Raw genomic sequence first — 15,070 nt, 5'->3', positions numbered from 1 at the left:
CCTGCCAGTAGTCTCAGGCACAGCAGACAGAGGGGCTTGTCTCCTTTTGTCACCATATGCATGCTTTTAAGGCACACAATGACAATCAGGACAAAAATACCACTGGGATTTCATTGTATTGTGCCGATGCAATGTAATTTGGCAGCACACAGAGAATGCAGCAGAAAAACAGCAGGGAAGATGGTGATGGGAAACCACATGCTCAGGCTGCAGGAGTCAGGAGTCAGTTTATGTACAGTCCTGGGAGTCAAATGCAAGTGAGACATATACATATGTACATGGCATGCACATGCACACAGACACACACAGAGAGCTATGGGAATTAGTCAGGAGTTGCAGGAAGCATTTGAGCACAGCCACAAATGCAGAAATCAGTAGCTTATCTCCTAGACCCCTTGGAAAGAAGGGACTCGGGGACAGGAGCTGTAACTCTATGTAACCACTCCTTTGCTACCCTGATCTGGAGCCTCCTGACAGAATCATGGTGCTGGCAGAGCTCATGCAGATACCAAAAATGCTAAGAAGAGCTCGAACCCAGATTTCCTGTGAGAGTGGCTGGAATTCTTGATTACTACATGCATTGCAATTATTTCCTATCTCCGAGGAAAAGGAAACATCTCTGGGGAGGCAAAAGCAAGGGAAAGGAGAATGGGAATTGCTGCAGGGGGATCTCTAGGCAAGGCATCCAAAGGGAATATCACATGGTGAGACTAGGGAGGTGAAAATCTCAACAGGTGAATTTTGCACCAGTAATGAATAGACTGATGGGTTCTGCTTCTCATATCACACACCGTTTTTCCATGAGAAGGAGGCAATACAATTTGTATTGTCTGCACTGAGTTTGGGAGACAACTGTGCAAGACAAACACCTTTCCGTATTACTTTTACCTTGGGTCACCATGTTTCCCCCAAAACTCATGCTGAAGCTGTGCACAAGGATGCCATGCCCCCAGTGAAGATGACAAAAGTGCTCATTCCCTTCTTAAAGGAAAAAAAAGGAAACAATATTTTCACTTTCACACTAGCAGCAAGCAGCAGGCGAGAATCAAGAGGTGCTAAGAGATGCAGGCATGTCCTTTCCAACAGATACCTTCTTCTTCGCCAGAAGCAAGTCCTGGTAAGCATTCGAACGCAGAAAGCGCGCGTAGCTGTCACTCTTCATCAGCTTGTAAATGTGCTCCTGTGGGACGGCGGGAAACGAGAGAAAGAGAATTGTTATCAAACCTCATTTAGACATCACAGGGACTTAAAACACAGAGAATGGGAAGGAAGAGAGACTGATCAGAGTTCTAATTAAGTCTGCTATTACTGATTATCTGTGTTGTGGTAGTGTACATGAGGTCCATCCTGGGGCAGGACCCTGCTGTGTCTGGGGCTGTACGAACACAAAAGAGATGGCCCTCACCCCAAAGGCGGGCACATATTATTCACTCATCAGGATTGTTCTGCAAAGATTGCAACTCTCTGATGTCCCCAGATTATAAGAAAGTGCCTACCCTGGAAAGAAGAAATAAAAACCAGAAATTGTCTCATAGATTAGGTTTCGTTTTAGCACTTACAGATACTGAAACAATCACCCAGCATTCCCCTCCTGTTCATGGAGGGGAACTGATACTTGGACACATTTTATGTCCACTTTAGACATGCACTCAAGCAAGCCAACATGTTAGTGTCCTGAAAAAGCCCTTATCTGTGGTGACTGTTCAGGAAGTTATATGACTAGCTCAGATGTGGATGGCTACATCATACGTATAAAGTTACATTGGATGAGTCTCTCTCTTGTATGTACTGTTACCAGTTTGCTCTGAGAGCACTTACTATGTGTATCTTCAAACTTACAAAGTAGTGTTTCATTGCAGCAGAACTTACTACATACCATTTTCTATTTCCTTGCTAAGCTTTACTTTCCTGCTGAGAATCCCCTAACACAGTCAGCTTTTCTCCTAGTTATCCCTGGATTTACAAAAGATATTATCCCAAGCACCATGAAAATCAAATCAAAATACTTTGACCAAATAATGACTGAGAACACACTAAAGGAGCTCAAGAGGAAAACAGGCACCTTGGACCTTTCTTTTAGACTTTGCCCAAGGAAGCACTTTTATAGAGTTAATGAGTAGTTTTATCTATAGTTAATTATACAATGTGAAATGTTCTCTCCTGCCCTAAAGCCATTGTACATGAAACTTTAGAAGAGCCAAACCAGACAGAAGTCGCATAGCTTATTTCAGTGTGTTAACAAGCCAAGCAGAATTCCCTTATCTTCACCATCATGGGTAATTAGCAATGACCCATCTATACACAGAAGAACTGCTTAATTCAGCTTTCTTACACTATTTGGTGTAGTCTGATGAAGGCCACCGGTTTTTCTTTGACACAGCATAAATGTATCCTTTGAGCTACATCCTAGTGTGGAACAATTTTTACTGGTTAATTTCCATACTTGCTTTTATTCTTGACAGATCCTCATTTGTGCAGCTCTACCTATCCAGAGGACAGCACAAGATTTTGCAATAGAACTGTTCATATAAAGCCATTTAGCAACCGCCACCCTTCTTGCTTCAGAAAAAACACATGGGAGGGCACAGTTTCATATTCCTCATGTACAGCATTGCCATAAGAATTGACATCCAGCTGTGGGACATTTGTTCTATTTATGCAGGACAGAATGAGCCAAGGATGCCTTAAGACAAGAAGGGGGAAAATAATGCACATCATGGATATGATTCTCTCGTGTGAATAAGGATTTTCAACATCAGTTCTCTCTTAAATACTTCAATTAGCATAAACTCAGGACTCAGTTGATTTAAACCCAACCACACCTCAATCAGTTCACCTGTGCTGCTACCTCTTAAAGTTTCCAAGAAGACTCCACGTCCTCCTAATGAGTGCTTCGTAACTACCTGGGAAACAAACCCACCTAACTGGTGCTTTTCCAGGACCATGAGGAGACTAATGAGTAAGTGGGCACCTTGTAGCCCATCAACAGCCCATCAAAGGCCTGAGGGATCTCCAGAGCCCTCATTCTCTTAGTGGTCCTCTTTGCAGCAGCCAATACATGCAGGGTGCTGGTGGGTGAGGTGCTGAGGTGGGCAGGAAGGTGCTGTGGCTGAGGCAATGTGGTGGCTGACAGGGATATTTATATTAACATTTTTCTAGATGTCATTAATTTTTTTACTGTCTTTGGGCTCCAAATGGTTTCTTTTACCTGTGGTCAGACAACTAGGTCTGGTCTGAAACATGATGATAACATTTTTGGAAAATAACATCCAGTTTTCATTGCCACACAATGAGGCAAAGGAGAACACATGAGACTGGCCATACAACCCACCTGCACGCCAGCGACAACTATCGTTCTTGCTCATGTCAAGACGACTTCATGTATTTGACCTTAAAACAATGTAAACTCAATATTTGGCGGTCAGAAGCAGAAAAAATTGCTTTGATCCTGAGATGAAATAAACCACAAGCTGACTTCTTAACTGAATCCCTTCCCTGCAATGGGAGTATTGCACAGCCACCGCCCTGATGCCACTGCAGTAGCTAATTGGTATGAAGCATTTTCTCTGCTTTTCACATCTTGGAATCACTAAACAGCAACACCACTACCTTTCAGCTGTTCACCAAAGATATAATCAAACAGGGAATAACTATTCCTAGGCTTTGAATGCTAATGAAGAAAGAAGGTTGGGCATAGGAAAAGGAGGGACATGCATAGCTTCAGAAGCAAACTTTACTTTTTAATTGTAAGAATTCAAAGGGCTTGCTTTCAAGAAGCTCTGGACTGAAGGCATGAATGATACACTAGTAATTTATTTTACAACACTGCATTTCTGAAGCACCTACTGGAAGTCTGAGCCAGTTGCTCAGATCAGCAAAGACTGCCTTCCAATTTGCAACAGTAGAGGACAGCTTGCATTGCTAGAGTCAAAATCCCCACTGAGACTGCACCATGAATATTTCTGCTAAAATTGTGGCTGCGGTGTGTGTCTGGCCCACTTACACAACAAATCTCGCTGCAGGACAGGAAACGCCAGTGGCTGGGACATTTGTTTTGATCTTTAGCCTACTCTGTTTTTTGCCACCAAGCTATTTTCTCTTATGCTTTCCAGAATCTGCAACTTCCTAGGGAGAACCTACAGCTAGCGTTTAGCCGCTCCTCATTTCCGAAATACACTGAAAGCTACTGGAGGTCTAACAACTGACCATATTCTTTTGTGGAAACCTGAGTAATAGGCAGAGGTGTGGACTTGGATTTAGCTGCTCTATGCAACTTGTGCAAATTGTCTTGTCCTTCTCTGTCACAGATTTTTAGCTTACTTTGGATCATTGCAACCCACTGGTCTCTCACTTTTTATTTTACTGAGCAGCTATTTTTTTCCACCTTTTTGTCACATGGTGGGGAGAAAGGACACCCACATTAAAGGCTGAAATCTTCCAGTGCAATGGACTTTATGAACATGCACAATCTCCCTGACATACCTGACAGTGCTGGTAAGAAATTTGAGCCTTTCCATCCTTATACTGAGATAATTCTCCTTTTTGTTAAGTTGCTTATTACAGGGTAATGAGCTCACTACTGCTGGTTCCCTAAATATAAAAAGTAAATGCACTACCCATGTAATTTTTAACTATGCAGCTGCAGCTCTGGGCATTCCAGTCTCTTGCACTGTGAGTAGTCTGTCCAGAATTATCACTGCAACACTTCTTTACAAGTGCCATGGGAAGTTCCTGTGCCCTATCTGCACAAGAGCAGGAGAACCATTTCATCTAGGCAGTGCAGCCTCTCCCAGCTATTGCTGTGTGCTACTTCCCAAGCATGGCTCAGTCTCAGCTCCCTGTTCCAGTCCTAAGACAGCAATTCTTTAGGGAGTTACATTGCAAACCCGAGGATTGAGAACAATCATCTAACAAAATTGCCCAAGTGATCTATTAAACCATTAAACAAGGTAGCTTATAAAACCAGATAAAAGGCAGGAAAAAAAAGTCTTTCAAGATTTGGCCAGCAGTTGACAGGCATCATGTGTCCCACTGGTCTCCCCTGCAGCCTTGCCAGCTCTTTCTGAGCACCAAGCTGCCATCTCAGGCCACTGCAGTAGCAGCTGCAAGTGGAGACAGGGACTGACTTGACAAGTGTGAGGGAGCCCTGGCAACCTGGCGTTTTGAGCTGACCAGTCACTCAGTCCCTCACACAGCATGCTGTTGATCAGTGCTGGCTGTACTGATGCTCCCCTGTGACGATGGATACACATTGGGAAATGTCAGTCTAACATGGAGGGTGACACAAGAACCTGCTTTTGTAAGTGCAGTGGATTTCATCTCCAGGAAGCAAACAATTCCCTTACAAGACTCCTGCAAGCAGTGCGGGTTTGCTATCAAACGCCCTCATTACTGTTGTTTCCCATTTCTTGAACCAAGGCAACAGAGGCAATGAGATCTGCCTGCATCTTGTCATGAGAAAAAGGTAGACCCTCTTTTGTGCTTATGCACCTGAATCACATCTCCTCCATCATGGGGAAAAATACACAGTGGTCCTGGGGGCTGTCCAGCTTCACTGAGCACACTCTCTGTACCTAGTCTTCTGTCACTAGAGTTACACTTCAGACAGCATAACCATTCCACTTGCCACAACCATTACACGATATAAAGAAGAACAAACAGTACATTTAAAAGGGGGAAATGCCCCTTCTAGAAAAAAAGGAACCAATGAGCTAAATCACAAAAAAATTCTCTTTGACAACTATGTGAAATCAACAGGAGATCCCACCCCTGCGAGCTGACAGCTTAAGTGCAGGGAAATAAACCCTGATAAGGTTCAGCATCTCTTGGCTATTTTCCTTCCACAAGCTTTACCTTTCAAAAGAGATGAAGGACAGGCTTTGTAAATTATTCCTGACAAGAGGGGAAAGGGGGAGGAAAAAATAAGGAAAGTTTGCACTCCAGACAGGAATGTGGGAGGTGGCTGAGATAGCAGAAACCATTTCAAAGCTGCGCCTGCTTCAAATCGATGTGCTGCAATGTGATCTCAGGTGTCTCTTCCCCCTTGTAGTCAAAGCACAATGACCCTGAGCAGGGCACAGCTGCCAGATAAACAGGACCTTGGGAACACTCAAGAAAAATGTGGGAAAAAACCTGAATGATAAAAAAATAATAACCTCTGACTCACCCAAGGCACGTGGTAGATCCCAGGAATTATGTTCTCTGTTAAAAAGATTTCTTTTTAGCAGAAAACCTTGGTTCTCTCCTCTGATTTGTGTATATATGATAAGAGAAGAATTGCTGGCTAAACATCCATTCCTAATTCCACCAGTTTTTTACCCATCCTGATATTCTGTGACAGGCTTGGGATTTTTTTGGAGTTGTGAAGGCCAAGCACAATCTTCTCATGAACTCTGAACACCAGCTAGATTCCAGAAAGCCCTTAAATTTGAACTTGCTGATGGAAATTTTCCCCTGTTTGTGCCTAAACACAGCTGCAAACTTTAGATGATGGGGAATAAGGGGAAATGGCAGATTCTTTGCTCCCTCCAAGCACAGGTTTCCATTTAGCACATTTATGAAACGGATCATCTTGACTACCATGACACAGCATATACAGAACAACCAAGTGATCAGGCCCAGCCAGCATGGGTATAGGAAAAGCACATCCTGCCTGACCAACCAGATCTCTTTTTATGACCAGGTGACCTACCTGGTGGATGAGGGAAAGGCTGTGGATTTAGTCCACCTGGACTTCAGCAAAGCTGTCAATACTGTCTCCCATGACCTTCTCCTGGAGAAGCTGGCAGCCCACAGTTTGGAGAGGTGCACTCTTTGCTGTCTGAATGGCTGGGCCGAGAGAGTGATAGTGAATGGAGTTAGATCCTGGCAGCCAGTCACCAGCGGTGACCCCAGGGCTCAGTATTGGGGCCAGCCCTCTTCAATGTCTTTGTTGATGATTTGGATGAGGGGATCAAGTGCACCATCAGCCAGTTCACAGATGAGACTAAGCTGGGTGGGAGTGTTGATCTGCTGGAGGGTAGGAAGGCTCTGCAGAGGGATCTGGACAGGCTGGATCAGCAGGCCAAGGCCAATTGTATGAGGTTCAGCAAAGTGAAGTGCCAGGTCCTACACCTGGGTCACAACAGCCCCATGCAGTGCTACAGGCTGGGGGATGAGTGACTGGAAAGCTGCCTGGCAGAAAGGTACCTGAGAGAGCTGGTGAACAGCAGCTGAACATGAGCCAGTGTGTGCCAGTGGCATCCTGGCCTGTATCAGGAACAGTGTGGCCAGCAGGACCAGGGCAGTGATTGTCCCCCTGTACTCAGCACTCCTGAGGCCACACCTCAATTCCCATGTCCAGTTTTGAGCCCCTCTCTACAAGAAAGAAATTGAGGTGCTGGAGCATGTCCAGAGAAGGGCAACGAAACTGGTGAACAGTCTAGAAAGTCACTCATATGAGGAGCAGCCGAGGGAGCTGGGGTTGTTCAGCCCGGAGAAAAGGAGGCTCAGGGGAGACCGTATCACTCTCTAGAACTGTCTGAAAGAAGACTGTAGCTAGGTGGGGGTCAGCCTCCTCTCCCAGGCAGCCAGTGACAGGACAAGCAGAAACAGCCTCAAGCTGCACCAGCAGAGGTTCAGGTTGGACATCAGGAATAATTTTTTCACTGAAAGGGTGGTTAAGCAATGGAATGAGCTGCCCAGGGAGACAGTGGAGTCACCTGCCCTGGAAGTGTTCAAGAAATGAATGGAGGTAGCACTTAGTGCTATGATTTAATTGACATGCTGGTGTACAGTCATAGATTGTACTTGATGACCTTGGAGGTATTTTCCAATCTTAATGATTCTGTTCCACGATGTTTAGCTAATTTTGGGGGGTTTACACTAAGGCTAGGTAGCTGTGGAGATGCACTTGAGCTGCAAAGGCCCACTTTACCCTCCTTGCTGTAGCTATTCCACTAACATCTTCTGGACTGTTTTGGAGGGCTCCTTCACCCTGTCACCAACACCTGGTATTAATTAGTGAGAGCTGATTTGGAGACCCCTTTTGTATTGCAAGCATGCAGCCAACCCTCTGGCCAGCTGCAAGGGAGATTTGCAGCATGTCAGACAAATCCATTAGAAGAAAAGGCCACAAGCAATGTAAAGCAGTAGATTAAACAGCTAAATAAATAACAGCATAGTGCAGTGAATGCTAATATTTGTTCTACCTGTATGCTTGACACTGGGGAGGAATTTACTGCAGATTCACACATGAGAGAGTGCTGCCTGAGTGAAGGTCTTGTGGCCTTTGCTGGAAGGATGGCAAGAGATGCCAGCTGAGAACCTGCCTGGAGTTTGTTTTTGGAAGAGCTGTCTCTATAGCACAAAGAAGACGTGGGAAGAAGAAAGCAGACGCTTCTCTGAACACATGGTGTGTGACTGCTGCACCTTCCAATTAGACTTGGCAGCAGCCTAGTGCCTGTCTGTTGGCACCTCTACTCTGCACAGACATTTGTGGCAAAGGAGCTGAGGTTAACCCCTGTGCCAGCACACACACATACTGCAGCCAGCAAAACCTGCTATCCACAGGTTGTTAGAGATGTGTCCTGTTAACTCTGTTGTACTCTTCCCAGGTCATCCTCAAGAATCCTGTTCAACCAGCAGGACCACCTACCATACCACCACCAGGATCTTCCAAAAAGGCAAAGAAAGGAAAGGACACCTACTCCTCTTTAGCAGTTACTTGTGCCAAAACTGAATGCAACACTTTTTAGGAGCAATTATGATCAACTGCATTCAACCTAAATGATGGTGCCAAAATGCACTTTAGAAAAAGCAGTAAAAATTGCTGCTTCAGCTCTGAAAGCTGAAGTAGTTGGTAGCAGGCACCGCTGAGATGAGGCAAACAGTGAAGAAGCTGCAGAAGAGACCTTCACATTTGCCCTGATTGAACTTGATGGGAAAACACCAGTGGGGGTGAGAAAGCAGGGAAACACGTATGTTTTATTCCAATTCCCGTTCATGTTTCCAAATCCCCACTAAAAGCGCTTCTGGATCTGCTTATTCTGGTCTCTGCATTTAGGATTTCACTCTTCTCAAAAATGCTGTAGTGCCTGTTTGAGCTCCCTGCCTGCATTAACCAGGGTGAGCCCCTTCCCGGAGCCTCTCTGGTACCCGGCAGTGCTGCCATCTAGCAGGGCCAGGGGATACTGGGTGCTCCGACTGCTGTGGGACTGCGAGGCTTTCCTGGATTTATAGTTGGAAAAGAAATGCTTCAGATTGGCAAATGGCACATAAGGGTCTTGGCCTAAAAGTGAATTGCTCTGGAAAATCTGAGCAGTACCTTTTTTGCCACTCAAGTATTCAAGGGACATGATAATTTACACTGAGTTTTAGCTGGTGCATTTTCTTCACACTCAATCAAGTTGCTTTTACTATTAAGGGAAAAAAAAAAGATTAATAATTATCCTGTAATATAGACTAACCTCCCTGCTAAACTAAAAAGCATAAAGTTTTTTTTCAGCCCACAAATGAAATTACACAGGGCTGAAGGCACAGGAATGTAAGAAAGAGCCTTAGCAAGAGGGGTAACTGTAAGCAATGAGAGCTCATTTTGACTAATACACAGAAATCCTTTGTTTAGCCCTGTAGATACATAGTTGGAAACACAATGTAAATCTTTCATGGAAAAGCACATTGATAAAAGTAACACATAAATTTAGCTATGGCTCCTCTGTAAATTGATGAGACAACTGGTTTGCTTCGTATCTTCAAACACAAATGTGAGGGCAGAGCTGTCGAGGGTCCATGGCAGACACAGTGCAGAGGACTAGAGGCAAAGGGTTGTTGAGTGCTGTGCAGTTAAGGGGTCAGCCTGGTACTGCAGGAGGATTTAGTCCTAAATATAGCAAGGGCTATCCTGGGAGACAAGAGTGGGCTGCCGGGAGTCTAACGCCATATGAGCAGCTTTAGGTTTTGAGAACAATGATCGTGGCTAAGAGGCTGATTCTCTCAATATGGGCCAAATCCTGGCTACTGGCAAAAAGCCCAAGTGAAAAGATTTTGCCTGGGAGGAGGGGAAAACCTCCTGTGGCATTTGGGAGACTGGCATTTCTTTTCCAAACAATACAATATGTAGGAGCTGCAGCAATGAAGATGAGGTTTTTCCCTCTTGTGCATGCTGTTGTACAGCTATGAGGTGTAACTACTTTTGGTTAACACCCTGACACCTGCAGGCTGTCAGCAGCTTCCTCTTTGTTTTCTCTGTAAAAATCCTGCCAAAAAGCTGAACTGTACCATGGAGAGGAACATGCAGAACCCCGCACACAGCAGAAGAAAATTCTATTTCAGTGGGGCATTCTGTGTTCCATAGGAGATGGTGATAGAGCAGGATACAGTTCTGCAGAAACAAGCAGAACACAGCTTCTGAGTAAAGGTGGCAATGCTGAGATAGGGAACACCAACCCTGCTTGGATGCCTACCTAGAGAACATGTACTGGATAGATAAACAGTTTTCCATGCCTCATCAACATTTTGACTGTAAGATACCTGCTGCTATGTCATCTTGGGCTGCTGTTAAGTGGTTGAGCTCAAGATCTCAGAGTCTAAATGTATATTGAATCTTTTAACTGTTTGCCAACAAACCCCATCCTGACAGCCCATACCTGCTGTGGGCTGAGCAGAGATGTGAAATGCATTGCTGATAGATCTTCCCAGGGATTTTTTTCCTAAATTTTTAATTAGAAGTGTGAACACTTAAAGAGGTAACAACACCTTAAAAAATTAAAGACCACAGTGTTGCTGCAATGCATGGGTTTAGCGGGAGGGGACCATACCCCTGAAGTCTGTGAGAAGTGCCTCCTGGAGCTCTGGCTTCTTGATTAGATAAAAGGATGCACTTGCAAGGACTTTCACTCCCTATTTGGGAGAAAAGAAACAGTATCAGCAGCTTCCTGACCTTCACATGAAGAAGAAATTCTCTTGTTCTGGATCTGACATGCAGTTGTTTCTTGCTTTCAAGAAGCACAGTGCACACTACTGACACAAGAGTCCCAGAGTCTGAGTGCTGAATTCAATTTTTGAGCAAGCTAGAGACTTTCCCATGTAATCTATCTAAAGGTATTTTTTGGAGGTAGGAAACGTCTGGCACTGAGGCACTGTTAATACTCATGCATGTAGTTTTAGACAGCTTGGCAGGATCAGCACCCTGAATAACAGGCAGACTATTGTCCTGTGGGAATATGCTGACTGTTCTTGTTACCCCATTCCCATGATCTTTCATTTGGAGAGATCTATTGCCTTCTGTCACTGTGTCTGCAAGGAGAGAGGTCACTCGTGACTTTTTCCTGCTTGTGTGTGACAGAAGGACATTAACTTAGACAGTAGTTTGATCCCTGATGCCTTCAGAGACAGAAAGGGAACAGCAAGACAAAGGCTGAATGGTAGATGTTTTTCATATAACATGACTGCTAAAGCAAAAATTAAAATGGAAGGCAAAAGATGAAAAGAAATACTTTCTGATGTGTGGTGCATATGTGCATTTTGAAAAAAACTCCCAACAAACCAAAACAGCAAAATAATAACACAAAGTATCTGCTCCTATGTAAACTTCTGCTTCAAGCCTTTTATTTCCTGCTCTGTACATCAGGCACACCAGCATAAGCCTCCACCATCACTTTGCTGTTTTTGTTCCAGACTACTCTTCCAGCTGTATTTGTGGGGCTCTTGATTTTATATTCTGTTTGGTTGTAGGTTGTTTTGTGAAATCCACAAGTGCAGGAGCTTGCAATTTTTTCTGCTAAGTGTAACAAATACACAACAGTGAGACTCTGTATGTTTTCTACAGTCACCATAACCCAAATACAAGGAAGACAACCAGAGTGCAGTGTAAGGAAGGATTTTGTCCTCCAGCTCCACAGAATCAGAGCCAAAGAACGAGAAGGGAATAAAGGTCAAGTCTCCTTGTTCAGTCCCTAACCTCCACAGGAAGGTGCAGGCTGTCAAAAGCCTCCAGGAGCCCTGGGCACACCATTCATGTATAAATATTGATGCAGTGCCGCAGTGCTTTCAATTCCCCATACTGCAGGTTCAAGGTCTCTGAGCAGCACTGGCTCAGGTGGACTTGATCCCCTCTTAGAGGCAGAGCACCTTGGTCTGCCCCATGCCCCCTTGCTGGCTGCCTGCACTGCCAACCAGAGCTGCTTTGCTGTAACCCTGATTCTCCATCCTTAGTCATCGTCCTTTACAGGCATGCATGTAACTAGGGTGACTGGGCAAAACTTTAAGAAAATAGGAATAATGTTTCTTCAAGTTCTTACATGAAAGATGATACAGACACACAATGAATGATTATTTTCACATTTTCCTTCCATGCTATGGTTTTGCTCCAGACCGACAAATGGAGTTCTGTATGGCCACTGAATAGACACCAGGCCTTTCACATCCTGTGCATGCTTGAAAACACAAAGTCAAGAGAAGCCACACCTCATTCTCCCTTCTTGGCGCAAAATGACATTTCACTTCCAAGAGATCCTTGCATAAACTTGGAGTTTGGTATTGAATTCAACAGGATCCTGTCAAGTTCTGTCAACACCTTGAGCTTCTTGTTACAACCAGAATGCAAACTGATGACTGACCACTGATGAATCCTGCAAGGACTCATATCTCTGTCACAGTCCAGAACAAACTGAACTACACCTGGGGCAGCTGAGAGCATGAACTGGGCTCAAATCTCAAGACCAGATTTAAAGAAGAAAGTTTTTACAATGAAGATAGTGAAACCCTGGCCCAGGTTGCCCGGAGATGTGGTGGATGCCCCATTTCTGGAAACATTCAAGGTCAGGTTGGACAGGGCTCTGAGAAATATGATCTAGTTGAAGATGTACCCTGCTCATTTCAGGGAAGCTGGACTAGATGATCTTTAAAGATCATGCCTTCTGTCCCAAATTATTCTATGTTTCAAATCTGGTACAGGTACATTTCTGGTTTGAGCTGCCTGGAGTTTAGCATTATAGTCTAAATCTGCCCTGGAATTAGCCAAGGATCTGCAAAGAACAGTTAAAATCCCTAACTGAGCCTGGATTAGAACTGAATTTCCCTGAATCATCTTCATAGTTACTTCAGGTAAAGGGATGTCAATCTAAAATTCTATTTTATTTATTAAAGAATAAAAATAAACAAAGAAAACAGGAAAGGAATTCCACAACTGTGTGGCTTACCTTACTCTAGTACACCTGGCTCTGAAGCCTACCAGTAAACGTAGACTAAATGTCCCTAAAAACATTACTGAGGAAACACAATGCATCCTTGTGATCCTAGCTTCCAACACCAAGGGACTGAGGAAGGGATTAAAGACCTTCTGAAGGCAGAAAGACATTTCAGGGGAGGCAAGGACATGCTTGATGGGGGTAGGGGGAGAATGGTTAAAAAACGAATAATGTGTTGTACAGATAAGCCATAATTGTCACACTCACAGCTCTGTGTTTCCATGTAAAGATGAATTACTTTGGCTGTCAGCAGCTTCATTAGCCAAAAGAGGCCATTCAGATAGACCCAAACCTATTTACTTTCCAGAGCTGACGGTGCCTGCTTCATATTGCAGGGCTCCACATTGGTTGTTCAATGATGCTGATAACTCCTGTGGGAGCTTACATCCGGCTAAGTACTTCACTGTTTAATTGAACTGACCTTTCCTGATGATGCCCCTTGTATTAAAAGCTGCTTTACTCCCCAGTGAAAATGGTTTGATAATCATAATATTTTACTCCGAGGACAGTTGTTTAAGAGCAGAAAATAATCAGCTAAATTGGTAGGCTCCCCTCTGGAGGGGCCCAGCACTAAAATGACAGAAGGTGCTGCGGACCAATATAGCTGGCACAGCTGACAATGAGGACAGAGCCAGGAGCAGCACTGGGCTGCGTGAGAATGGGGATGCCAATAAACTGGACAGCTGGGGAGGGGAGTGCAGGCTGAGCCAGCACAGCACACTCTGCTCAGAGCTGAGATGTGCTGGCACAGCTTGAGCCAGGCATGGAGTGGGCAACGGCACCTGTGGGAGCCACAGCAAGAGGGGCAGCTCTATGCAAGCCCAGCAGTGCAGGACTGTGGAGTGCAGCAGCACTGAGGGACATACAGCATGGCAAGTATCCTAAGCTGAGATGAGGAAATGGCAAAACACTTGCTTCTGTGGTACAGGAATCCATCTCAGAGAGAGGTCTCTCTGAAATAATAAGTACACACCAAATTCAGGTTTGAGTTAGGAGCCCTTTGAGGACTCAGATTTGGAGCTGAGATTTTCTTAAACAGAGGAACCATTTGCTTTCAGACCATGACTGGCCTAGGGACAAAGAGGTTTGAAGTGAGAGGCATGTTTGCCAAGAGCCCCTTTCTCCTTGTTTTTATCTAGGCTAGTTGCCTTACCAGATGGTTGAGCAGCATCTGGGAGAGTTCTTTGGGGCTGGGAGCCAAGGTTGTGCCAAGAAGCACACCAGCATAGACTGTTAAGAACCTGATAACAAACGATGCTTTGCTTTCAACTTCCTGTTATAAAGCATTTGCTGGCCTGAATGTGCTCTGCTATACCTTGCCCTTCCCAAGTACAGCAGTGTGTCCATTTCCAGTGCTTTTTATACAGAATTGCCATTTTGTGGATCTCTCAAGTCATGACTAGAGTGCCACATCACCTTCTCCTATTCTTCCATCGCAGGAGTACCAAACTAATTTTCTCAGTTTAGCCAACAATTTTCCTTCCTCTAAGTGTCTCACAGCTGCAGGCATTCAAAGAATGTGCTGTTGAGTAAAGTAATTTTTTCTTGTTCTTTACTTACAAGGACATTTCAGTTGTTTTCCTCTTTGTGCTAAAGCTACACGGGACAGGACAACACTCATATTTTCCCTCCCACAAAGGGTGTTTTGACTAGTTGTGTCTGGTTGAGTGCCTAGGAATGTGGGATGTGTGGGAGCTCCCATGGGCTCCTGATGCCAGGGTGCTGAGATAAGGCAGCTGCTGCAGATTCATGGACAAGAGCCTCTGTGGTGGCAGGGCTGACCTGCGAGAGACACTGCGGCAGTACCTGGGAGATTTAGAGCACCCTGGGGCGATCTATGTTGG

The 15,070-nt window shown here is 44.7% G+C and overlaps 1 protein-coding gene across 9 annotated transcripts in view; it reads right to left on the bottom strand.

Moving 5' to 3' along the window:
- Positions 1-15,070, bottom strand: part of RGS6 (regulator of G protein signaling 6) — a 275,094-nt gene that overhangs the window by 27,736 nt on the left and 232,288 nt on the right. For all 9 annotated transcript variants that reach the window (XR_005601920.1, XR_005601921.1, XM_019282554.3 and 6 more), the window contains exon 16: positions 1,091-1,180. Coding sequence is in view for 7 of the 9 variants with exons in the window: in XM_019282554.3 (XP_019138099.2) it covers positions 1,091-1,180 (90 nt within the window). In the remaining 2 variants the exon portion in view is untranslated. The remainder of the gene's footprint in view (positions 1-1,090; positions 1,181-15,070) is intronic.

Source organism: Corvus cornix, chromosome 5, assembly GCF_000738735.6.
Source record: "Corvus cornix cornix isolate S_Up_H32 chromosome 5, ASM73873v5, whole genome shotgun sequence".
Taxonomy (NCBI): domain Eukaryota; kingdom Metazoa; phylum Chordata; class Aves; order Passeriformes; family Corvidae; genus Corvus; species Corvus cornix.
The sequence above is the reverse complement of the archived record's forward strand: the minus strand, read 5'-3'. Positions and strand labels throughout refer to the sequence as shown.